The 26,184-nt window shown below is 43.4% G+C and overlaps 1 protein-coding gene across 1 annotated transcript; it reads left to right on the top strand.

Annotated features, from left to right (window-relative positions):
• Positions 1-1,381: 1,381 nt before the first annotated feature.
• On the top strand, positions 1,382-23,167 carry dicer1 (dicer 1, ribonuclease III). Its single transcript, XM_022750745.1, has 27 exons — positions 1,382-1,495; positions 1,601-1,763; positions 1,859-1,989; positions 2,313-2,447; positions 2,588-2,748; positions 3,016-3,184; positions 4,093-4,565; positions 4,788-4,920; positions 6,947-7,189; positions 7,322-7,476; positions 7,572-7,704; positions 7,803-7,878; positions 7,996-8,135; positions 8,590-8,769; positions 8,859-9,072; positions 9,930-10,083; positions 10,198-10,380; positions 10,925-11,030; positions 11,595-11,770; positions 12,218-12,983; positions 14,368-14,520; positions 16,313-16,948; positions 18,593-18,848; positions 20,394-20,662; positions 21,685-21,847; positions 21,986-22,061; positions 23,002-23,167. The coding sequence occupies exons 1-27, from the start codon at positions 1,382-1,384 to the stop codon at positions 23,165-23,167; spliced, it is 5,724 nt and encodes a 1,907-aa protein (XP_022606466.1).
• Positions 23,168-26,184: the final 3,017 nt, after the last annotated feature.

Below are 26,184 nucleotides of genomic sequence, written 5' to 3' on the forward strand. Positions count from 1 at the left end.
GAGCTGAATGACTGTAAACCCTCAGAGGTGCTGATAAATGAGTGGATTGTAGTGACATTTCAAGAAGACTGTTGTCTTCAATTAGTGTCACAGGTGTCTTGAATCTTATAATCAGTCATTCAGCCTATTTACATGGAGAAAAGTCCTCATTGTGTGCACCACACTGAACATGGATAAGAGAAAGAAAAGACTTGTTTTAGGAGATAAGGAAGAAAATAAGCACCATACATGGTCAAGATAAAAGCTACAAGAGCAGCCTGATGTTTCTGTGACCACAGCCGCTACTGTTATAATGACATTTAAGTTCAATGATGGGATCGTAGCCAACCTCCATGGATGTGGCCCCTAGAGGAGAATTGACCCCAGCTTGATCAGGAGGACAAACTGAATGGTAGAAAAGGAACCAAGGAAAATGTCACTTGCATTTGAAATGTTGAGCATCAGGTTGTGTTATGTTTTTAATCGGCTGCTCCATTTACATAAAGGCTCGGGCCTGACTGCTGGGATTGGTCACAGCTGTGGGATCTTCACAGTAGAGCTGTGCAGTCTCGGGTGGTGATCGTATCACTGTAACTGTGGATCTCTCTTCCCCCTCCTCTGTGTGACTCCAACATCTGACACGTCTGTTTTTGTTTTGCAGGGCTGGAGGATCCACTCACTGTTCCTGCCTCTTCCCATCTGTGCAGAGGTACGAGGGCTAACATCACCGTCACATTACTGTCGCAGTGTAATGATCAGCACAGTGGTAACAGAAGCGGTCTCCGTGGTGCACAAGCTCACTTGAATATTTGCTATACATATTGTGACTAAAGTAACTCTCTTTGAAGTTCCTATTTTGTAGGTAATTCACAATCACACTTATTAGCAAAATGGCCTTTTATATTGTCATGTGTGATAGTGTTATTTAGACTTCCTCTCTCTGTCTGTGCTACATCTCCAATGCATGATTGTAATACTGCTCTGTGCTTTGGTGTTTCAGGTCTATTCCAGCTTAAATGTGGGGGAGCATCCGGAGTTAAGAGATATTTTATCATGAAGCCCAGATTAAATGTCTGCTTATCCAGAAAGTCACAATTACTACCTGTAAGTATATCTATATCAGAGCAAAGCAGTGAAATGACAGTCGGACTCTTTGCAAACCTCTTTTCTCCAATTATGAAAAATATCACATATCAGGAAGAAACATTGCAATATTCAATGTTATCAAATATCGACCTGAGCCTAATATCAGTTATTGCGTCGTTCTCTGCTTCTGTTGTACATTAACGCTGGATCCCCCTCTCCCTCTCCAGTGAACTTGTGAAAGGAAGAGGAGAATGAAATGAGATAAAGTGGACGACTGGAGGAGCCCAGCCCCCCCTTACCTCCACCGCTTTGAAGCATGGCAGGCTTACAGCTTGTCACCCCTGCTACGTCACCCATGGGGCCTTTCTTTGGTCTGCCATGGCAGCAGGAGGCAATCCACGACAACATCTATACACCTAGGAAATATCAGGCAAGGAGGCTTCCAGCCACATGCATGTGTTTACTAGTTGCTTGATGTGAAGTATACACTGTCCTCCATCAGTCCTCTGTGTGTAAACCTGAACCTCCTCCACAGGTAGAACTTCTTGAAGCAGCTCTTGAACATAATACTATCGTCTGCTTGAATACTGGCTCAGGGAAGACCTTTATTGCAGTACTTCTAACAAAAGAGCTCTCCCACCAAATCCGTGGACATTACCAAGGAAATGCGAAGAGGACTGTTTTTCTGGTGAACACAGGTACTTGACGTGCCACGCAAGTTTCCATGATGTTTCCATTATTCTCTTGCATAGAATATGAAGTAATTAAACTTGAATTCTTCCACGTCGTCCAGCTTCGTCTGTAGTTCAGCAAGCAGCTGCAGTCAGGACTCACTCTGACCTCCAGGTGGGAGAGTACACAGATTTGGGGGAAACCTCAGCATGGACTGACCAAAAGTGGAGTGAAGAGATAATCGAGAATCAGGTGAGTCTTTTTATTGCCTCTATGCTGTGACTGTCTCACAGCAGCTGATCCCACAAGCCCTCAGCTCAGGAGCAGAAGCAACATCAATGAAAGTGGAGGCATAAAGAAAACAGTCAGAGCAGTCTTATATATTCCTGCAATTAATTCTGCACATGTTCAATGTCATTAGAGTTAGCTTGTAAATTTGAGACAAGACTAGGTCTGTAAAAAGCATATTCTGTGTAAATGAAGTAGAACATGTGGAAGGTTTAACTCTGAAAAGTGTCTCTTCAGACCTGCACTGAATCACACTGTTGACAGTAAGACTGTTTTCTCTCCTACAGGTGCTGGTCATGACCTGCCACATATTCCTGCACGTTCTGAGGAATAAAATCTTACCGTTGTCTAAAATCAACCTGGTGGTTTTTGATGATTGTCACCTGGCCATCACAGACCACCCCTACTGTGAGATAATGAAGGTGAGGATCTGCTCTCAGAGGGAAACTCATCCTTTTTCCTAACCGTCATATAAGAGACATGTGAATGACGCTGCTCTCCTCTCTCACTCTCACTCTCTGTCTCACTCTCTCACTCTCTCACTCTCTCACTCTCTGTGCAGCTATTTGAAGGCTGTTCATCCGGTCCTCGTATTCTGGGTCTCACGGCCTCCATCCTCAATGGAAAATGTGACCCATCAGAACTGGAGCAGAAGATCCAGAATCTGGAGAGAATCCTGAACAGCAATGCTGAAACTGCCACTGACCTTGTGGTCCTGGACAGGTACTGTCAGCCCATTTATTTACACTCAGTGAGCACTCAGTGAGATCAGCAGTTTGAGAAACACTCAGACCAACAATCATGAAGCTCAAAGTCACTGAGGTCACATGTTTCCTCATTATCTGAATCTGCTGGAGTTTATACATTGGATTGGATAATAAATGAATAAGCAGGTGTACAGGTGTTCCTAATAAAGTGCTCGGTCATGAGACTGCCACTGTAGGTGTGTGCTGAGAGCTAACCCCTTTTGGGTGTGTCGACCTGTTTCAGATACGCCTCTCAGCCCAGAGAGGTGGTGTTGGACTGCGGCCCGTACTTGGATAAGAGCGGCCTCTCCTCCCGTCTGCAGGTGGAGTTGGATGAAGCTCTCCACTTCCTGAACGACTGCAACATATCTGTTGCCAGAGAGGACCGTGATCCCACATTCATCTCCAAACAGGTCAGAGCAACACTCCATACTCTTCATACTTTAAGATGTTCACAGTTTTCTTCATGTCACATCAGAACTGTCTGAAGTTACTGCTGATGGAGTTTGGACACTTCCTGCTGCTGTTAGCAGAACTTGGTCAGCAACACAAGAACATATGGACATATTTGATCAGTTGGTCAGTTTTAGCTTGACTTTAACTTAAAGCAGAAATGGCCACAGTGATCTTGTAGATAAAGAACTACAGATGACAGGCTCTACTGCACACAGGCTTAGTCCTACCCGCAGCAGCCCAGGTTCCAGTTCAACCCGTGGCCCGCAGGTCATCCCCTCTTTCTCTCCTTGACTTTCCTTACTCCCTCACTGTAGTGATCTGAATAAAGGAAAAATGCCAGAAAAAGTGATTCACTGACACTTTTCAACAGACAGGGAGTGGAAACAGACTGCTTACCTTTGTTTCTCTTATAACTTATGAACCAGATGTTCAGGAGGTTTTCATCTGGGTCAAATATAGAGTTGAAAACCACCAAGGTGTAAAAAGTGTATGTGACTTAAAACTAGATAAAAGTCAATGTTGAGCTTCTGTCAGACAAAGACAACACTGACACATGATGAGGATATGATGTCATTGACACGCAACCAATGACACAGAGCATTACCGTCATCAAAATCACAGATTTCTCTGGTTTGAAAATTGCTGGAAACATTTGGTAATGTAAGAACACAACTCAACAACATGATTTGAGGAGAAGTTGGTCTGAGTTTATTGTAGTGACAGAAAACAGACAGAGTGATGTGACCAGTCAGATGTTTAGTGCAGCAGAGGGTTGTGTTTGAGTCAGTGATGCCTTGATAGTCCCTAGGATCTCAAAAACTACTACCCATCAAGCTGCTGCTTCCACGGTCCCTGTCCTCTCCAGGTCCTGAGTGACTGCCGGGCCGTGCTGCAGGTGCTGGGGCCCTGGTGTGCAGACAAGGCAGCGGGCATCATGGTGCGGGAGCTCCAGAAGTACATCAAACACGAGCAGGAAGAACTGAACCGCAAGTTCCTGCTCTTCACTGACACCATCCTGCGCAAAGTGCACGCCCTGTGCGAGGAGCACTTCTCCCCCGCCTCGCTGGACCTTAAGTTCGTCACCCCCAAGGTCCTGCGGCTGCTCGAGATCCTGCACGAGTACAAGCCCTTTGAGCGGCAGCAGTTTGAGAGCGTGGAATGGTACAACAACCGTAACCAGGACAACTATGTGTCCTGGAGCGACTCAGAGGATGAAGATGAAGATGAGGAGGTGGAGGCCAAAGAGAGGCCTGAGGCCAACTTCCCCTCGCCGTTCACCAACATCCTGTGTGGGATCATCTTTGTGGAGAGGCGTTACACAGCTGTTGTCCTCAATCGGTACGGTCATGTCTTCATGTTGTTTGGACGTTCAGGACACATGTTGTGATTTCCAAATATGCAGGCATCTGTAACAAATTAACCACGATTTTAAATACACTGTTTATAACAGAATTCAGAGGACTACATCTGCAGGATATTTTACATAATGACTGAGAGAAACTGTACAATGTCCCCGATGTGATATCTTTGACACACACTCACTCTGTGTTTGTTCCTCAGTCTTATCAAAGAGGCAGGGAAGCAGGACCCAGAGCTGGCTTACATCAGCAGCAACTTCATCACCGGCCACAGCATCGGCAAAAACCAGCCGCGCAACAAACAGATGGAGGTGGAGTTCAGGAAACAAGAGGAGGTACACACGTCCATGTTCTTGTTTCACACACTCTTTGTTCTGAATGTTGTTGGTGGGGCTTGTTGACATTTGGTTCAAAATTTGTGTTCTTAAAGTGATAGTCCAGGCAAAATCCCCCTCTGTTTTATTTACTGACTGTTTGAGGCTATTCTTAGCCTAGCTGTTTGAAAGAGTGCAATTTTTCAAGGACACTGTACAGAGTTACACAAATTGAGATTAAAAACACGTTAAGAAGAAGCAACAATAAAAATGAAATATAAAAATAAAAACAATACAAAAGTGACAGAGCAATTGGCATCAGATGGAAAAGGCAATTTTAAACAGATGTGTTTTGAGTTGTGATTTGAAATGGGGGAATGAATCGATATTTCTGAGTTGGGGTGGTAGTAGGTTCCAGAGACGGGGAGCAGAGCGGCTGAATGCTCTACTCCCCATGGTGGTGAGACGGGCGGAGGGGACAGACAGGTGTGTGGAGGAAGAGGATCTGAGGGAGCGGGAGGGAGTGGGGAACATGGAGGAGGTCGGACAGATATGGGGGGGCGAGGTTGTGGATGGCCTTAAATGTTAATAGAAGGACTTTGAAATGAATACGGAAGTGAACCGGTAGCCAGTGGAGCTGTTGGAGGACAGGAGTGATGTGGTGGATGGAGGGGTACGAGTAATGATACAGGCAGCTGAGTTCTGGACCAATTGAAGTTTATGGAGGGATTTATGAGGGAGGCCGAAGAGGAGAGAGTTACAGTAATCCAGACGGGAAGTGACGAGGCTGTGGACAAGGATGGCGGCAGTGTGGGGGGTAAGGGAGGGGCGGAGGCGATTAATGTTTCGTAGGTGGAAGTAGGCAGACCGGGTAATGTTATTGATGTGGGATTGAAAGGATAGTGTGCTGTCAAGGACGACACCCAGGCTCTTAACCTGGGGGGAGGGTGAAACGGAGGAGTTAGCAATAGTGAGGGAAAAACTGTTGGTTTTGGATAACGTAGATTTGGTGCCAATGAGGAGAACCTCGGTTTTGTTACTGTTTAATTTAAGGAAGTTTAGAGTGAACCAGGTTTTTATTTAGGGAGGTGGGCGGGAGAGTGGATGAGGGTTTAGTGGAGAGGTAGAGCTGGGTGTCATCAGCATAACAGTGGAAGTCAATGTTAAATTTGCGGAAGATATTGCCGAGGGGAAGGAGGTAGATGATGAAGAGGAGGCGCCCCAGGACAGAGCCCTGGGGCACACTGGAAGTGACGGAGGAGGGGATGGATTTAAAGGACTTGAGTTGAATGAACTGAGTGCGGCCAGAGAGGTAAGATTTGAACCAGTCTAATGGAGTGTGGGTGATGCCAATGGAAGATAGCCTGTTGAGGAGAGTGGTGTGACAGATGGTATCAAAGGCTGCGCTCAGGTCGAGGAGGATGAGGATGGTGAGGAGTCCAGAATCAGCTGCCATAAGGAAGTCGTTGGTAATTTTAATGAGTGCTGTGGAGTGGGCGGAAACCGGACTGGAACTGTTCATACAGGTTATTGTGGGATAGGTGAGAATGGAGTTGGGAAGCAACTGTTCTTTCGAGGATTTTGGAGTTGAAGGGTAGATTGGAGATAGGACGGAAGTTGTTGAAGTTGGAGGGGAATACAGGCTGGATAGTTAGATATATACTTTATTTATCCCCTAGGAGAAATTCATGACTGAACAGGCTGTGTGCATTTCTCTGTGGACTGAGGCTTTGATACTTTCACAGTATTAATATAGAACCTAGACCTGCTTTATAGTCAAACAACACATGGACATCTGCCTTTAGATTATATGGACCTTTAATTCTGTCAGCTGACCAAACAGAACTAGTTAATATGCTGCTGCTCTGCATGATCAACTGAACTCAAGGTAAGTTTACTTGTAGGTTGACAAGCCAGTGACAAAACAGCTAGGATCAATGGAAGAGCAGGAGGCGGCTGCACCATTGAGTACTGACCAGCATGCACCAGCACCATCAGCACTCCCAACAACGTTATCTAAACAGCCCCCCCCCCATTCCTCACACAGGTTCTCCGCAAATTCCGGGCTCATGAAACCAACCTGCTCATCGCCACCAGCATCGTGGAGGAGGGTGTGGATATTCCAAAGTGTAACCTGGTGGTGCGGTTTGACCTGCCCACAGAGTACAGGTCCTATGTCCAGTCCAAAGGCCGAGCCCGGGCCCCTGTCTCCAACTACATCATGCTGGCTGACAGTGAGAGGACCAAAGCCTTCGAGGAAGATCTCACCACCTACAAGGCCATAGAAAAGGTGCGCTGCTCTCTCTGTACTGTGTGACGTAGTGAGTAGTCAGAATAATGTCAGGAGTCATTCCTAATGGATGTTATGTTAGTAGAAATAGATGAATAGTGGAAAGTGAACAATCATTTGACTTTTGAGCAGATCTTGAGGAACAAGTGTTCAAAGTCAGTGGAGGTGAGTGAATTCGAGGTGGAGCAGGTGCTGGATGATGACAACATCCTCCCACCCTACGTGCTGCGGTCTGAGGACGGAGGTCCCCGGGTCACCATTAACACAGCCATCGGGCACATTAACAGGTGTGGTGATGTTTCTTCAGTCCTCAGTTCACAGAGAACAGGAGCACAGATCTGTCAGCCTTTTAATGTCACGTCTCTTTGACTTTGGTGCCCAGGTATTGTGCTCGGCTGCCCAGTGACCCGTTCACCCACTTAGCACCCAAATGTAAATCTATGGAGACGCAAGATGGACGCTTCCAGTCCATGCTCTACTTACCCATCAACTCCCCTCTGCGAGCTCCTGTTAAGGTGAGGGTTATTGATTTCATCGGCGTGCACTAATATGGTGTAAATCTAGATGTCACTTGAGTTTTATTCATTTGATGGACGTGTCTGTGTTTTCACAGGGTCCTACAATGACCTGTGCCAGACTGGCAGAGAAAGCAGTTGCACTTGTATGCTGTGAGAAACTCCACAAAATAGGTAAAGCCACAACTGAGATGTCACAAATGCACGATGAGGAATATTTACTGTCAGCGTCTGCAGACCTTTCACCTACATCTGTTTTTGGCTAGTTTATCTTGCTTCCTCTCTTCCCAGGTGAGCTGGATGATCACCTGATGCCGGTGGGGAAGGAGACGGTCAAGTATGAGGAGGAGCTGGACCTTCATGACGAGGAGGAGACCAGCGTCCCAGGCCGGCCCGGCTCTACCAAGAGGAGGCAGTGCTACCCTAAAGCCGTAAGAAAGTCTTTGCCAACAGCAGTATGACTGTGGAGCTGTTAGCAGTAACTATAATGCAGGGCTCCAGACTGCGACCAAAATAAACACACGTGCAACTATTTTGTGTACAAGTGAAAATTACACATGGTAGCATATATGTGAGTGCATGATCATTATTCATCAGGCTGTTTTGGTGCCCTGTGTACTGTGTTGTAGTTGAAGGTAGTTTTATTTTTTCCTTCAGTGGTTCAGTCAGTCTGACTACCTACACTTTCATCAGAAAGCAGGTGCAGACAGGGACAGGCAGAGACTCAGAGCTAACTCAGTACCATAGTTATGGTATGATAGCAATGCTACGTTGTGTGTGTGTGTAGTGTAAGCAATGAGGCCTGTCTTAACTGAAGTGTCTTAAGTGTTTAAAGATGTCTGAAATCTCCTGTAGAGTTTTGTAAACAGTTTCTTCCTCCTCCAGATACCAGAGTGTCTGCGGGACAGTTACGCTGTACTGGAGCAGACTTACTATCTATACGTGATTGGGATGGTCCTCACCACCCCTCTCCCTGATGAGCTCAACTTCCGCAGAAGGAAGCTCTACCCACCGGAGGACACCACCAGGTGCTTCGGCATCCTGACTGCCAAACCCATACCTCGCGTACGTCACCTGGTTAAAACCGCCCTCTGTTCTGTGCGAATGTCTTTTTACTGGTCATTGATGGTAAACGATGCTTTCCTTATGTCCAGATCCCCCATTTCCCGGTGTACACCCGCTCGGGTGAGGTGACCATCTCCATCGAGCTGCAGAAGTCCGGTTTCACGCTCACCGCGGCCCAGCTCGACCTCATCACCCGCCTGCACCAGTACATCTTTTCCCACATCCTCCGTCTGGAGAAACCTGCACTGGAGTTCAAGCCCACGCTGGCTGACTCGGCTTACTGCGTTCTACCTCTGAATGTTGGTGAGTAGAACGACACCTGGTCAAGCTGGGTGGATCACATTTGTTGATTACTGATTACATTTAGCCCTGAGCGTCATGAGGGAAATCTCATAACTCACGGTTCAATATTGCGATAACGATAGGACTTGTGATAAAGAAACAAATATTGAAGTGCGCATCACAGTTCCCGTGTCTTCTTCCACTGTTGTGCTAGCTATCCTCACTGTCAACTAATGAAGCCCTCAGTGTGTGGAGGCTCATGTTGAGGTTGCAGTAGTGAGACATTCTCACTCATCAGGTGTCACTACATAATGTTATATTTATCTTAACTCATCAATACAGAACGGCTTATCTGGCTCTTTATTGATACTCATATTGGTTCTTATTAATATTCTTAATGAGAATAAAATTTTCACAGGATTAGAATAAATAAAATTAGTTTCTAAAGCAGCAACAATAATGTTTACAGCAGCAGAGTCACTGTGTATAAACTCAGTGATATCTCTATGGAAACGAGTAAAATGTCAATAAGCTAAATAATATTCCTGACGTGAAAACAGTAAGTGAAGCTGAATGAAGAACAAAGACAAAGGTCACTATCGGCCATCTCCTCCGTCCTCCTCCCTCTGCTGCAGGTAACGTTGCTGAGTGGGGGGGTGGAGCTGGGGGTGTTAGAGAACATTCAGCATAGTTTTTCTCCGGTTCATTTGGCTCATTGTGACCTCATGGTGCGTGTTTCCCTAATTCATCGTTTCATTGTTGTGATGTGTTTATTGCACATGTTCGTATTGTGATGACAATGAAAATACGATTTATCAGTAAGCACTAATTATGTTCTCCCGTTATTTCTCTCTACTCTGGCTCATCACTTCGGTCAGTTGGGGACTCCAACACACTCGACATGGACTTTAAGTTCATGGAGGACATTGAGAAATCTGAGGCCCGCACTGGCATTCCTACCACTCAGTATACCAAGCAGAACCCCTTCACCTTCAAGCTGGAGGACTACCAGGATGCTGTCATCATTCCAAGGTACCGCTGCACCACATGACAGTACTGGACTTACCTTTACTGAGAAGTGGATCTTTGTCAGACACCGCAGGAACTGTTTTAAGGTGTAATAACCTCCTCTGGTCCTTGTCCCAGGTATCGTAACTTCGACCAGCCTCATCGCTTCTATGTAGCTGACGTGTACACAGACCTGACGCCGCTCAGCAAGTTTCCATCGCCGGAATACGAGACTTTTGCTGAGTACTACAAAACCAAGTACAACCTGGACCTGTCCAATCTGAACCAGCCGCTCCTGGACGTAGACCACACCTCCTCCAGGTGAGCAGCACAGGCGTCTTGCCAGTCGCCACCAGTCCTTATCTCCTGCAGGCTAGAGGCTTTCAGCTACTAGCATAACGCACCTGACTCTCTCACTGAACTGTCAGATAGTCAAGTTGCATTGTGGGTTATGTAGGTGCCAGGTTTTGAGAAGGAACAAGGTGTGGAATAAAAGCAAACATGTCTCTGGTCCTGCTGCATCGATTTTTATCCTTGTTATGCCTCCGCACCACAGACAGGGGTTGTCCGTCCGTCTCATTCTCATGGGCATGATATCTCAGTAACGCCTTGATGGAGTTTCTTCAAATTTTGTACAAGCATTCACTTGGACTCAAGGATGAACTGATTAGACTTCAAAGGTCAAGGTCACAGTAACTTAACAAAACACTTTTTAGCCATAGGTCAAGACTTCACACATCAATTATGACAAGATTTCACACAGGCATGTAACCTGAAACCTGTCTGAATGGCATACAGCCGTGAGGTGGCAATAGTGAGTTTGACTAGTATTTTAGTCTAACAGTGCAATTCTCTTCTCTTGTAGATTGAACCTGTTGACCCCTCGGCACCTGAACCAGAAGGGCAAAGCTCTGCCCCTCAGCAGTGCAGAGAAGAGGAAGGCCAAGTGGGAGAGTCTGCAGAACAAACAGGTTTTTCTTTCTTTCTTATTGACTGTGTGTGTCTGTTTATCCAGATCTGATTTTAACTGGTGTTTCTGTTTACATGCTATTCAGATCTGCTAGTTTCTTTAGCACTTACCGATGACTTCTCTCTCTCCTGCTCTCTCTGCTCGGCGTGTCTTATGTCTAGTTATTCCTTTGCCTCTATTAATAATGGTTCATCCAATAAATGTAGTTCATGTGCTGTAATGGAGGTGAGGCTCAGTGAACTGGAGCTGCAGCTCCTGAGCAGCCGGGAAGCCAGGCATGTTAAAGTAGCATTTAACCTTTTTGTTTCATTGTGTATGAATCTGTGTGATGAAATGAACAGACACGTGGTTTTCTTTATACAAAGCTGCTGTTGGTATAAACTTGGTGTGTGTGTGTATATATATAGTTATCTATATATATCTATATATATCTATATATAGATATATATATATGTGTGTGGATTGTGGATTATATATATAGTGTGTGGATTGAGTTTCAGCTACATCACCTTTTCATTTCTGCACTGTAACAGTCCCAGTCTAACAGGAGCGTTGTGTTTGTCAGATCCTGGTTCCAGAGCTGTGTGCCATCCACCCCATCCCAGCCTCCCTGTGGAGGAAAGCAGTGTGTCTACCCAGCATCCTCTACCGCCTCCACTGCCTCCTGACCGCCGAGGAGCTCAGAGCCCAGACGGCCAGTGAAGCTGGAGTGGGAGCCCAGACCCTCCCCCCTGATTTCAGGTACCTGCTCCACACACACCACATTGAAACATGAGTTAGTCGTTTTCTAAGAATTAATATATTTCAGTTATTACAACTGCTGAATCTGGAAAGAACAATAGCTACACTCTTATACTGGAAGCTGATGTGGTTGACAGTTTGTCAACTGTCAACGACATCAGCTGATGAATGAAGTCCAGGCAGGTGTCCTATATGGCACAAAATCCATAAGTACTTAATATGATTTTCCTATAATGCTCGCTGGGACAAAATACGATGGCTGGATTAATTTAGATGAAGAAATTTACTTGTTGCAGCAGTAAATTATTCCCTTAAACATATTGGTCCAGTGACCTGTGTTGATAGTTATGTGTGTAAAACAACTAGCTAGGTCGACCATTAGTGTGTAGACTTGACCGAACCAGTGTCCCGTCAGTCTCATGTAGACGGTCTCCTCTTGGTTTGCAGGTATCCAAACCTGGACTTTGGCTGGAAGAGATCTATTGACAGCAAAACCTTCATCTCCTGTCCTGAGTCCTGCAGCGAGGATGGTGAGGGTCACTGTAAGCACCAACAGACTGTAACCCTCGACCACAGCTCCCTAACACAACCCAGTAGTCACCACTCTGCCCTGCCTGAGCAGGGGCCCGTCACGGCCCCTGTGTCAGGAGACGCCACCTGCACCAGGAACCTAATTAACGGCACTGCCCTTGTCGCCGACTGTGACGACAGTAACCACCAAGACGAGCACCTTCACCAACATGACAATTGCCAACGCTCCCAGCCCGGCTCGCCCGGGCCGCGGAGCTCTGAATCAATACAAATCACTACCTCAGTTCCTGTGCAGCCCCCTCACAGCTTGAAGAAGCCCAGCTCCAGTCCTCCGCAACCTAGTGACGAATGTACACCTGGGAGGACCTCAGACCACACAAATAAAGCTACCTCAGTCTGCAGCCGGGCAGCCACGGGTCCCAATGCTCCCACAGCACCTTCTCCTGACCTCGCCACTGGCCCCCAGCACAGAGCCCAGACGGGAGACTCCCCCAAAAGCCTGGGGCCCAACCCGGGCCTCATCCTGCAGGCCTTGACCCTATCGAACGCAAGCGACGGCTTCAACCTGGAGCGGCTGGAGATGCTCGGCGACTCTTTCCTGAAACACGCCATCACCACGTACCTGTTCTGCACCTACCCCGACGCTCACGAGGGACGACTCAGTTACATGCGCAGCAAGAAGGTGAGATGACTTATTGATAGGAGATAACTGTGGTCATCATGGACAGTTTGGACACATTTAATCAAGCTTCTATGAACGTTGAGCTCATACAAAGATGTGTTTCCAGCCAAGTCTCATCACTCTCTTTAGCAATAAGTTTGTTCAGTTGTCATGGAGATTCTTATCACATGACATTAGTATGACGTTCTGTACCAGTTTGTAATGAAACTGTAATGAAATCAATAACTTCAGAAGTTCGTTGTTGATCTTGGAAACAGCTGTTGACAAATCATTCTACTTTCAAGTACTTTTAGTAGCAGTTTTGGAGCTTTCAGTGATATCACATGATGTTCATCAGAGTTGCCATGGATATGTAGATGTTTTCTTTTCTAAACACTTGAGGACATCTTGTTCATGTTGGTTCAAAGAAAGTCTGAAGAACTGTGTCATTTGTCACTGATTACAGGGAAAACAGACGTTGTTCAGAGACAGAAAGTAAAGTAATAACAACTCATTTCTTTGAGTTTTTAAAAACATAACCAGGTTATTGTACTTTAGTTACATTGTTTTGTTGAGTTTACAAACAGTTTTTGAGTTTGAGTTGAAAGAGCTGCTAAAAACAAAAACCCTGTCCTGTGCAGGACAAAAAACCTTCTGTAGGATCTGGACCCGGACTAAATTTAGTTCCTCTGTGATGGTTCCAGGAGCTTAAAAAGCTGCTGTCCTGGGGGGTAGTTCTTTTTATTGGGCAGTGCCACTGAATCTATGTACAGTGCACATTCAGCAGTGTGTTTACCTTTTAATTTACAACCACACACCAAAAAAACAAATGTAAGATTTGTACACGTTCAGCTGCTGTGCACTGACTATAAGACTCATGGTTACATCAGCAGGTTGAATTGATTGATTGAACATACCACCAACATACTCTAGGAAAACTAGGAAAACAAAGGAACTATGAGAGCTGAAAAGTAGTGCCTGTTATTCCATGCATTGCTTTGTTAATGAATGTTGTTGCGCAGAGCCACAAACACTCATTTAGTCTAGGATGCTCTGTTGTGACCAGGCATGCACACTCTATTTAATCATAGCTGACTTATTTTGTTCATATAAAGTATTAAAGCTAACAACAGCAACTTTAGTGCTCCATCTTTGACTACTTAAGATGCGTTCAGGCACAGTATTGAATTGTAGGTCACCTGCATTTCGGCTGTGTCCAGAGTCCATCGCACAATCACTGTAATCATGTGCGTAAAGGGAAAGATAATAGACTTGATGTGTAAAATTACACTTAGTGTAGGTAAAATACCAGATGTTAGGCCTCCTGTGTTGAAACGCTCAGGGCGACAGTGTGTTACAGTGTGTAATGACAGTGTGTAAAGGTGTTGACTTGGCTCTTCTCCAGGTGAGCAACTGTAACCTGTACCGTCTGGGGAAGAAGAAGGGGCTCCCCAGCAGGATGGTGGTGTCCATCTTCGACCCCCCCGTCAACTGGCTGCCTCCTGGCTACGTGGTCAACCAGGACAAGAGCAGCACCGACAAACTGGATTCAGGGGAGGTGAGTAAGACTTCCTGCTGATCTCACACTGCACACTCCTTCACCTCACTGCTGCGTTCACCTGTCTCTGCTGTGAGACTGAGTGTGCAGGCGCTGGAGTCGCACATCTGCATGTTGAAGGGTTAGACACAAGATTTTAGGGTGTGTTGATGCTTTGTGAGAGCCCACACAGCACAGTTAGTGTTGGTTCTGTTCGTTAGTTGAGTGTTATGATGATGTCAGGCCACTAGAGGGCAGGCTTCCACCTCGTCTGACAACACTTTATCTTCCACAGCCCGTAACCCCCAGACCAAACATACATATAACAGGATTAATGTTGTAAGTGAAAATAAAAAATATATATAAGATGTTGATGATGTGTGTAGCACTTACAGTACAAGAAAAGCAGCTCTAAGTGCATTGATATGAAAAAAACACAGTTACAGGTTTAAACAAAATGTAGTAAAGAGAAAGCAACATGAAACGGGATCGATCGGCTCTGCCCACACACCCAGTGAGTCTCATCCCCATCACATACAACAACAACAACAACAACAACAACATTAATACACATTCAACAGGGTTGTATATCATGAGATACTAATAAAAAGAGATTCAGTGGTACAGTTCATCTTTTTTTTTTAACTCTGGTGTGTTGCTGCTTGTTCTGGCCCCAGATGCTCAGTCAAAAGAAACAATGGTTGAATATTAATATTATAGTATTATTTAATAATCATATCATTAATGATTAACTGGTCTCATTTTTTTTTTTGATTAATCAGTTTAATCTTTTAGTCTAAAAAAAAAGTTCATATTTGCTAATGTCTTCAGTCCAAAAGGTATTTATATAACACATAAATTATATGTAAATTATATTTATATATAATATATTTATAAGACGAGAATTTGCTGCAGATTGATTTTATATCAGTTCACTCATCGATTAGTAAAGTTGCAGCTCCAGTTAAAAGATGATGGTTTAAACAGTGTCCTTCTTTAGTGGGATGAAGTGTTAATGATCTTTTTCCCTGAAACTCAATATTATGTTTTTATAAAACTGTAATAATTATTTCTGACTTCAGTGCCATTTATTTCATGTGAGGCTGGACCCCCCCAAGAATGTCTGATCAAGTTTCTTTATGATCCCGATCCGATGCTTCTATTTGCCTAATTGTTGGTTAGGTTGGATATATAACAAATAAACAGGTTAAATCACAACCTCCTCAGTGTAGATTATGATTTGATAACAACCTGTGTGTGTTGTTCCAGTTGTGGTGTCAGAATTCAGTCACTCTGGTACGTCCTTTATTGTGCACAAAATGTTTTCACTGTAGAACTCAGCCGTGGTAACAGAGGGGGTAACACTGAGGTCGACACCAAAGTAGACCATTTGATCTGCCTGGTTCTAGCTGATACAGACCCATTCAAATGTCTCAATCAGCTGTGATGGTGACCTTTAGGATCTGGATCAGACTCTAGTGTTTACACTAAAATACACTGTGACACATCCTGATTCAAGCTCAGACAATAATTATAATTATTATTATTAAGTAAGATGATGTTATAACATTTGGGTATTGCAGTTGTCTTCATTCAGAGCTTTATTTTTTTTACCTGACCTGTAGGTAATGATTGATCATTTATAATTGTAACAGATGCTCTTAACCACAGTGGAATAGCAGCTCTGAGTCATGGCTTTGGTTTGGCAGTAGCTCCTCACACAAACAGTCATCAGCTTATGTTGGTTCCCCTGCAAAACAAAGGTTATTTTTCTTGAACTCTTCTCTCTTTCCCGTTTGTCTCGGTCGTCCAGGCCAAAGAGGAGCTTCTGGCCAATGGGCGATCTGAGAACGACTTTGATGAGGACGATGAGGAGGTCGAGGAGGTGGACGAGGACGGTGAGGTGATGCTGAAGGACGAGCCAAAGGATGAGGTCAACATGGAGGACGATCTGGAGTACTACAAGGAGCACATTAAGTTCATCGATAACATGTTGTTGGGGTCCGGTGCTTTTGCTAAAAAGATCTCCTTAAGCGTGTTCCCTCCCTCCCCCACCCCGGCCTCTGGTTCCTCCCCTGCCATGGAGTCTCCATACGAATGGAAGGCCCCCAAGAAGCCTCTCCATCCCACCACAGCCCACTACCCATCGGAGCCGCCGCCCAGCGGGCCCTCGGCCGAGGAGTTTGACTACAGCTCGTGGGACGCCATGTGCTACCTGGACCCCAGCAAGGCGGGGGAGGAGGACGACTTTGTGGTGGGCTTTTGGAATCCGTCGGAGGAAAACTGCGGCGTCGAGCTCGGCAAGCAGTCGATCTCTTACGACCTGCACACGGAGCAGTGCATCGCAGACAAGAGCATCGCTGACTGTGTGGAGGCTCTGCTGGGCTGCTACCTGACCAGCTGTGGAGAGAGAGCTGCCCAGATGTTCCTCTGCTCACTGGGCCTCAAGGTGAGTCAGGACCTCCCACTGTTCTCTCGATAATTCAATATTCAATGCAATGAAAAAGCTGGAATAAATGAATGAACACAGGCACTAATGACTAGGAACATGATGTTACAAACTGAATAATTACTGAGATGCTCTTATTGTGAAACAGTTACAGAATATGTAATGTGTTGTGCTTTGTTAGTGGTGCTACTATTCATTTTGGTCAACACACAGACAGATATATGCAGAGCCACAGATGTCACAGAAAAAGTAATAAAGCATTTCCTTAATTTCATATTTGAATGGGCATTAAAAACAGGAATTGTAAAAAGAATTTATAAATGAACGATTAATCCACCAATAAATACTTCAGATTTAAAAATGGATTTACTAAAGTAGCCTAAAACTCTCGTTAAATACACCATTTATGAATACATTTATTAATTCATGAATAAATAATAGAATTTGACAAACTATTTGGAAAGGCATTTTAAAAAAGGGAAAACATTCCTTGATTCCCTCTTCAATTTCCATTTTCCAGCTGCTTTTCCTTTTCCTATTAGCGAATCCATTAGCTTAGTCATTTAGCTTCTCCGTTTAGCCTTTCTGTGACACTCTGGGCCTTCAGTGCTGGTGAAACCCACTGGTTAGCTCTCTAACCAATCAGAGAGCTTGTTACATCCCATGGCCAACTGGGATCGTTTAGCCTGGTTTTAATCCAGGTCTGTATTCCTATTGAGATAAAAATAAGACCATGAGAACTGAAGTTATTTATTGATGGATGAATCATTCATTTATAAATTCTTTTTACAATTCCTATCTTTAATGCCTATTGAAATATGAAATGAAGGAAATGTTTTATCAGTTTTCATACAGATATCGTAGCAGGTGGGTTTAGCTAAATCTAAGGGTTTAAAGTTGAATTCATAGACCAGAGATGCACAGAAGATGTGTATGAACACCACAGCAAGGACACACAGATACGTTTTAAACAATGTATTGAATTGCAATAATATTAGATTGAGTAAGTAAATGAATAAATAAATGAATGAATGAATTAAATTGAACAAACACACAGAACACTAAAACAGGCCTTTTTCAAAAAAACAGGTTTCCAAGTGTTCAAGGTTCAATACATTCTGAGTGGGAAAGAAAAAGGCAGGAGGGTAACGAGATGAAGATGAACACACCAGTGACACAGGAACGTCGTGGGTGGAGGGGGAATTGTTCTCGACCTCGCTGACGAAACATTTAAAAAAAAGTTGTGGACACATGTAGGCTGATGTTGGGGGTGAGACAGAGTTAATAGTATTGATTAAGACCTTGGGATTATGGGAGTTGTTAGTGATGAGGTCAGAGATGCATTTCACTCTTAATATCTTTACTGCCTTTTGATAATTGTAACGAGTGACCTTCATAATATCAAGAGACATTTGAAGCTCATCAAGCTTGGATTTCAGCTCTGCTTTTCTGGGCTCTCACCTGAGGGCTCCAGTGGTTTCATTAAGACGGATACCATCGGATACAATCGGAGAGTGCAGGTGTTGATTTCTGCACAGATACCAAACCTGGTACCAGGTCTCTGCGCCTGGCTGTTGTTCACCAGCACATGACTTCATCTGCAGCACCGAAGTACTGAGAGTCTTTTTTTATGTTTGACGACAGGTGTTACCGTTAGAGAGGGGCGCCCTGACAGGAGCGGTGGTGCAGAGCCGTCAGACCACAACCATCGACCTGTGCTACGGCTGGCTGAAGATCCCGCCCCGCTGCATGCTGGACCATCCGGACGCAGAGCGGACTCTCAACCACCTCATTTCCGGCTTCAAGAACTTTGAAAGAAAGATCAACTACACCTTTCAGAACAAGGCTTACCTCCTGCAAGCCTTCACCCACGCTTCCTACCATTACAACACCATCACAGGTTAGACCTCACCTCACAGCTGCTCTGTTTTACTCACAGTACAGTTCAGATAATGTGTTTGATAATCATCTGAGGAAAAGAGATGATGAGATGAGATTTGACCGTATTTCCTGCAACTTGGCTGGTTGGTGGAGGAAACAACGAGGAGGTTATTCTAGTTTTTATTTTGAAAAAAGTCTTAATTTCCCCAGAATTCATTGTACCACAGTTCAGCTTAAGATAGTCAAGAACTAAACTGCTTTGTGCAATGGATGAATTTAGACATAAATCTAAAGTTGGACTATTTGTTCTAAGATACAGTCAAAGTCTTTGTGGAACCAACTGACATGTCTGACCCGACATCTGATCAGATGCTGCTCAATAATCTCAAAAACCTCCACCTGTTGCGAGGGAGAGTTGAGTGGGGACCGTGGAGGGACAGATGCCGTGTAAGGTGAAGCAGACAGGTGGATGCTGGTGTTTGTAGCTGTGGTTTGTTTCTCTGATTTAGCCACCAGCAGTGTCTGTTTAAAACCCTCAGTGCTTGACTGCTGCTGAGTCATAACTCAAAACTGAACAAAAAGTTATGTTTGGTTCCCATCACAAATAAACCTCAAGCAGGAGCAGCTAATTCAGCAGACTTTTAATGGTTCCAAGAATAAACAGTAGAGTGAAGTTGTAGCCCACAGCTGACTCACTGAATCCATAAAACTACAGCCTGACTGAAACAGGATCTTTGACACTGATGTGGATTTGTTTGTCAATCATTTTTCGATCTTGTAAAATGATGTTCACAAATAATTCCATTGTTAGTAGTTGAAAATCAACTTTTTTTAAAACTGAAATAAAACTGTAGATATTCAAATTTGTACGTGTGAAAAAAAAAAGAAAAAAAAAAACTACCAGTAGTGAGGTTACACAAAGACGCTGTGAAAAAACACTGTGAACAGATACAAAGCAAAAAACTGCTGAAAACTGATTGGACGGTTTGTGGCAGTTCTGACATCAGTCAGTGATGTCACCACTGACATCATCTGTCACACAGTCTAATGTTTTATTATATTGTCTGTCCTGCTCTCATGGACACGATATCTCAGTAATGCCATGATGGAACTTTTTTCAGTTTGGCACAAACATTCACTGTGACTCCAGGACAAACTTAGACTTTGGTGCCCAAAGAGCAAAGTCAGTGTGACCTCACAAAACATGGTTAATGTTTTATATAACTGGATAAACAGAGATGTAACCTGAAACTAGTCTGAGTGGAGGAAGTTAACCACAAGGAGGCGATTCTAGTTTTTTTTTTTTAATTTTATTGACATATCCAAATCTTTTCTACACACGTACAAGCTTTAATTCCTCCTGCAGATTTATTTACAGGTTCACAGAGATTTATTTACAACTACACACTTATGAATTATTTGTCAACATCACTTTACAAGATCAAAGACTCAAAAAACCAAAAATCCAAATTGGCCTCAAACATCCTTATTTTTTCATGGTGCATTCAGGTTAAGTAAATGACTGGTGTAAAACTGGAAGTTGTCTGTTGTGCCTCCTCCTCAGATTGTTACCAGCGGCTGGAGTTCCTTGGTGATGCAATTCTAGACTACCTCATAACGAAGCACCTTTATGAAGACCCACGGCAGCACTCCCCCGGCGTGCTGACCGACCTGCGCTCGGCGCTCGTCAACAACACCATCTTTGCCTCTCTGGCCGTCAAGTACGACTACCACAAGTACTTCAAGGCCATCTCACCCGAGCTTTTCCACGTCATCGACGACTTCGTGCAGTTTCAGCTGGAGAAGAACGAGATGCAAGGCATGGACTCTGAGGTGAGTCCTGTTCCTGAGAACAGATCCAGCATCAGTGCTGGACAACAGAGCCCTGCAGGGAGAAACTTGATCTTTGCTGTTGTAGCTGTTTTCCAGGATTCAGAAAAAAATCTGCCTGAACAACAAGGCCGTCAGCTTTTATGAATTTGTTTCAATGATTTCAGTCCTGAAGAGAAAATGCAGTTGGATTTAATTTGCCTGGAAATGGCTATCTTGGCATCAGATCTGCTCTCTCTCTGCTTGAGAGGTACTTTTCTGCCTTAAGGACAGCAGACACACACACACATACACACACACGCACACGCTGCACGACGCAGCTTAAGGAAATGAAGAGATATGCTGCAGGAACATGGCGCCGGTTCATCGCTCACTATTCATCAAAGAGAAACAACAACATGATGAAGCTGTGAATGTAGCAGCCTTTAAACTGTAGTGTCACTGCTTTAACAGACTGTGAGTCAGCTGAGAGATTTTTTTACAGTTTTTTTGTTTTTGAAAATGTTTTAAAGAGCAACCAATCAGAATGTAGAGGTGCTCCACTATAGAGAACACTAGACAACTCCTTTACAACATGTCCCTGTTTGTTTTTAAATAACAAAAACAATTGATGAAAAAGGTGTCTGACACTGTAGGTGTTCCAGGTGAGTTGGTGAAGTGTTGCCTATGATATTTTTTGTGAAGGAGGGAATTGCTAACTAGCGCCATAGCATGCAAAACATTTTCTAACATCTGATTCTTTCATATAGTGACATGCTGCAGTGTAAAAGAGGGCAGCGCTGCAGGACCAGCAGGAGTTTATTTCAGCTGATACTGATCCATTAAACTAAACCAGGACTGGTACCAGACTCCAGACGTTTCTACACTGCACATAGAATTTACCATGATCTAATTATTGTTTAACATTTGCTTCAAATGTTTAAATGTTATTTAGACAGTTCCACCACATTGATGTGGATTTTTTTTCACGTGAGGCAGCTGACAGCTTTGTGCATGTGTGTGTGTTTGTGTGTGTCTCCTTCCAGCTGCGACGCTCCGAAGAAGACGAGGAGAAGGAGGAGGACATTGAGGTCCCTAAGGCCATGGGGGATATCTTTGAGTCGCTGGCTGGAGCTATTTACATGGACAGCAGGATGTCGTTGGAGACGGTGTGGCAGGTGTATTATCCAATGATGAGGCCACTTATAGGTGAGGAGGAGCGGGAGCATGTTTGTTTGTGTAGTTTTTATTTTGGACACATTCAAGATGTCTTCCCCTTGTGTTGACATGTTGAAGAAATGAGTGTTTATGATGTTGTCACCTCCTGACCCCTCTCCCCACTTACAGAGAAATTCTCTGCCAACGTGCCACGCTCGCCTGTGAGGGAGCTGCTCGAGATGGAGCCAGAAACTGCCAAGTTCAGGTAGGAGATCAGCTGATTTCTCTCTGTGCTCGTGATGTGGGAAGGACAGATGCTGAATTTCTTTCCTAACTTTCCTAACGATGCACAGAGGAAAAGTCCGACCAATCATAACAGACTAAACTGGTGGTTGCATATGCATAGTCAACCCTATCAGGTCCAGTGTGATTGTATTTATTGTAATGTACACAACAACTTTGTATGACAAAAAGTCGCCATAAATAACTGATGAGCTGTCACTGGTCTGAAATCAGCCAGTCACATTGTTTTTGTCCAATCGTTGTTCAGTTACTGTCGGAACTGTCCGTCTGTCCCGCTCTCGTGGACATGATATCTCAGTAACGCCTTGATGGAACTTCCTCAAATTTGGCACAAACATTCACTAGAACTCAAGGATGAACTGATTAGATTTTGGTTGTGAAAGGTCAAGGTCACGGTGACCTCACGAAACATGATTTTGGCCATTTAAAAGCAATATCTCAAACTCCTCAAGGGAATCCCTTTAGATTTGGTACAAAACTTCACTTGGACTCAAAGATGAACTGGTTAGACTTTGGTGGTCGAAGGTCAAGGTCAGTGTGACCTCACATAACACTTTTTAGCCATTACTTAAGACTTCACACAGAAGCTATGATAAAATTTCACACAAATGGTTCATATTTTATTCGACTCTGGATAAACAGGGATGTAACCTGAAACTAGTCTGAGTGGAGGCAGACAATGAGGCTTAAAGTGATTCCTTAAGAATAAGATCAAGATAAGGAGAAAACCTTAAATTCAGTGAACATTTTAAGGAAACCTTAAGGAGAAGACTTAAAGGTGTTTTATGCAACTGTTTTTTATTTTAAGGAAATCTTAACTTAGACCTTAACTCGAGCTTAAGGCCCCTGGCCCAGGTTACTGTATGTACAGTCTGACCCTGGTCCCTCTGCTCTGTTTGCAGCCCTGCAGAGAGAACATACGATGGGAAGGTGCGGGTGACGGTGGAGGTCGTCGGTAAGGGCAAGTTCAAAGGAGTCGGCCGCAGCTATCGGATTGCCAAGTCGGCGGCGGCACGGCGAGCTCTGCGCAGCCTCAAAGCCAATCAACCTCAGGTCCAAAACAACTGAGCTCCTCCTCCGAGCTCTCAGCATATTAGCACCGAAGCTACGGACGCTAACAGAGAAAAAAAAAAAAAAAAAAAAAAAAAAAGCAACGTCGGCTTCCCAACACAGCAACACGATGCTAGCCCTGTATCTTCAGCCTACGATGGCACAACCAAGGCAGCCAGGAACACTGTGTGGAGATGCAACAGAAGAAGCAGACTGATCTCACAACGGATTTCACATCGGATCTTTTTTTTTTTTTTTTTTTTTTTTCCTTTTTTTTTTTGCGCAAACACAATCTTTACTTTCCCTCTCTGCTTTGTGTAATCACATGAGTGCTTTATTAACGTTTAGTTAAGTGTTTAAAAAAAAAAAAAAAAAAAGGTCAGGTCGCAGTGTCTGTTCCTCAGTGTTTTTTTTTGTTTTGTTTTGTTTTTTTCGTTAACCTCTATGACAGTGAGATGAGGCTTATGCTTATTGTGTAGTATTAGATTGTACATAGTTCAATCAAAGGTGTAAATCAAAGTATGTAGGAAGAAAAAATTAAAAACAAAAAACGCTAAACTCCTCAGCCTGTGCACTAGTGCCAGTCAGTTTTAAAGCGGTTTTTAAAACGCTAACGGCAGACGTGGCTAACAGATACCACTGGAACAAAAACCTGGTGGCACCTCTGTCTGAAATCTGTCTTGAAATGGTATTCTTAATAATTTTTTGCACTTATTCCATTAGGGTCTGTTATTTTGAGAATTGTGTGGTCACATTGACACCAAAATCATATTTGTAGCAAAGTATATAGATATATATTAAAAAAAAAAAAATATTAAAGACATGAATGAAATTCTCGGCCTTCGATGCGAAGGCTCACCCTCGTATCCTGCAAGATGGATAGGAATTTCAACATTCCCAGTTACTGTAATTTAAACTAGTTTTTAAACCGCACTTGAGGTTGCATGTTCTTGTAGCTTACGTATAAACCACGACAGCTGGACGGCTTCTCTAAATGTTCTAAATCTATGGATATATCCAGAGCGCGTGCGAGTGACGTTAAGATGTTTATGGCATTATCCTGGTGATTCATATGTTTTGATACCAAGAGCTGAATGGAATTGAATCAAATCATTCTCTCGCACTAGATGTCTTTCCACGGAGCGACTCATCCGGTTTTGATATAAGAAGAGGAAGACATATCACACGTACAATATGCTGCAGACTTTTCTACTAATTGGATAGAACCAGAACCTTTTCAGATACAAGTCTTTGTGAAAAAAGGCCAATTCATTTCAACACACTAGTGTTCCTCACATCCCGTACCTACCAAAGCTATAGCAGATGTGACACTATGAGGTTGAAGTCAATTCCTAGGGATAAGGATACCAGCCTTTTTTTTTTTTTTTTTTGGTTTCTTTTCTGACAAATTTTTGCTTCTTGCTAAATGTCTTTTTGTTTCTCATCAATAAGCCCTTTTTTTCACTTGAATACCTCAGTTAATTGCATGCATTTTCTTGTCTTTTTTTTTCTTTTTTTTTTTTTTTGTTTGGTGCTATGTTTTTGTATTAAGCTTGAATTTCTCATCTTTTTTGCACTGTAACTATAATACCTCTTTATTTGACTTTTTTTTTTTTTTATTTTATTTTTTTGAAATCTGTTTGATGTGGTTGTCCTGTTCGTCAGCCATCAAGCTGTAGAGGAGAGCTGCGTTGTCGTCCCTAACCCTTCCCATACTTGAGGTGATGATTTTTTTTTTTTTTTTTTTTTTTCTTGGGGGGGCATAGGAAGTGTATTCTCTGCACATAACTCATTTTATTTACTCATTCATTAGCTCGTAGTTTCATCAGTTGAGAATCAGTTTTTGAATTCTGGGTAAAGACAAACAGACGAGGGTCAGTGTCTGCAGAGGTGTTATCAGATTGCACTCTTCAACTTTAAATATAAAACACAGGCAGAGGGAGAACTATGGAAGCATGATGCATTCACTTAAGTTAAACAATCTGCTGTTTTTCTGAATTAATGAGATAATTATCTTGTTAATTGAAAAAAACAACTAATTAAATGCTGTTTTTTTTTTTTTTAATTCAGAAAAACAAGATTTTTTTGTTTTGTTTTTCTGAATTAACAAGATTATCTTAGTATTCTGAAAGAATTATCTAATTTATTCAGAAAATAATTTTTTATGAAAACTTTTCTCTAAAAATCCAGTTTATTCATTTTTTTAATTCAGAAAAACAGGATTTTTTTTTCTCTTCGTTATTTTCATAGTTTTTCTGAATTAATTCAGAAAATAATTTTTTATGAAAACTTTTCTCTAAAAATCCAGTTTATTCTGAATTAATTCAGAAAAACAGAGCAGAATTTTTTTTTCTCAAGTGAATGCATTACGCTTCCGTAGAAAACACTTGTTTCGTCAGAGAAGACCTGAACCTGTGTGTCAGTGTCTCTCTCTCTCACCTGATCCCACCGTGATGCTTCTACCTCAGGGGACGGCGCGCTCAGTGCTCGTTAGTGGACGAGGCTGCAGTTCAACTACAGTGACACACTTTTTTACTGTGACAACTGTAACACACACACACACACACACACTCTGTTTCACTGAGTCACATCTGGAACTTCAACAGTTAGTGTCAGCACAGACTGGATCTGCATCAGACTCACCTGTCCAGACCTGTCACTAGAACATTGAATGTGTGTAATGAGTCCCTGCGCCCCCAGGTGGTCATTGTTTGTGGTTGTGACTTCAGCACAATATTAAACTGAAGTGATAGGGGACCTTAAAGTTGCATTATTATTCTTATTATTATTATTTTTATTTATTTATTTTTTAGTCAGCAGCTCTGATGTGTTTTCCACCTGAAGTCCAGTCTTCAGTCAGACTTTAGCTCTTAGTGTTTGTGTAGTGGACACAGCCAAGATGCTAACATGTTAAATGTTGTGCAGAGCTGCAGAGGTGGTGATGAAGTCACTCTGTGTGACCCAGTCATGTTCATTTGAGGGAGTATTTATTCATGCAGCTTTAAGGTGACACGTGACTCAGGGTTTATGTTGTG

The sequence above is a fragment of the Seriola dumerili genome, unplaced genomic scaffold (assembly GCF_002260705.1).
Source record: "Seriola dumerili isolate Sdu_G_001 unplaced genomic scaffold, Sdu_1.0 BDQW01000149.1, whole genome shotgun sequence".
NCBI classification, from domain to species: domain Eukaryota; kingdom Metazoa; phylum Chordata; class Actinopteri; order Carangiformes; family Carangidae; genus Seriola; species Seriola dumerili.

Excerpts from the sequence above, each read along its gene's own strand:
- dicer1 (XM_022750745.1), top strand. The coding sequence starts at position 1,382 with ATGGCAGGCTTACAGCTTGTCACCCCTGCTACGTCACCCATGGGGCCT. Across the intron at positions 4,566-4,787 it reads ACAGCTGTTGTCCTCAATCG|TCTTATCAAAGAGGCAGGGA; the intron begins GTACGGTCATGT and ends TTTGTTCCTCAG. Across the intron at positions 4,921-6,946 it reads AGTTCAGGAAACAAGAGGAG|GTTCTCCGCAAATTCCGGGC; the intron begins GTACACACGTCC and ends TTCCTCACACAG.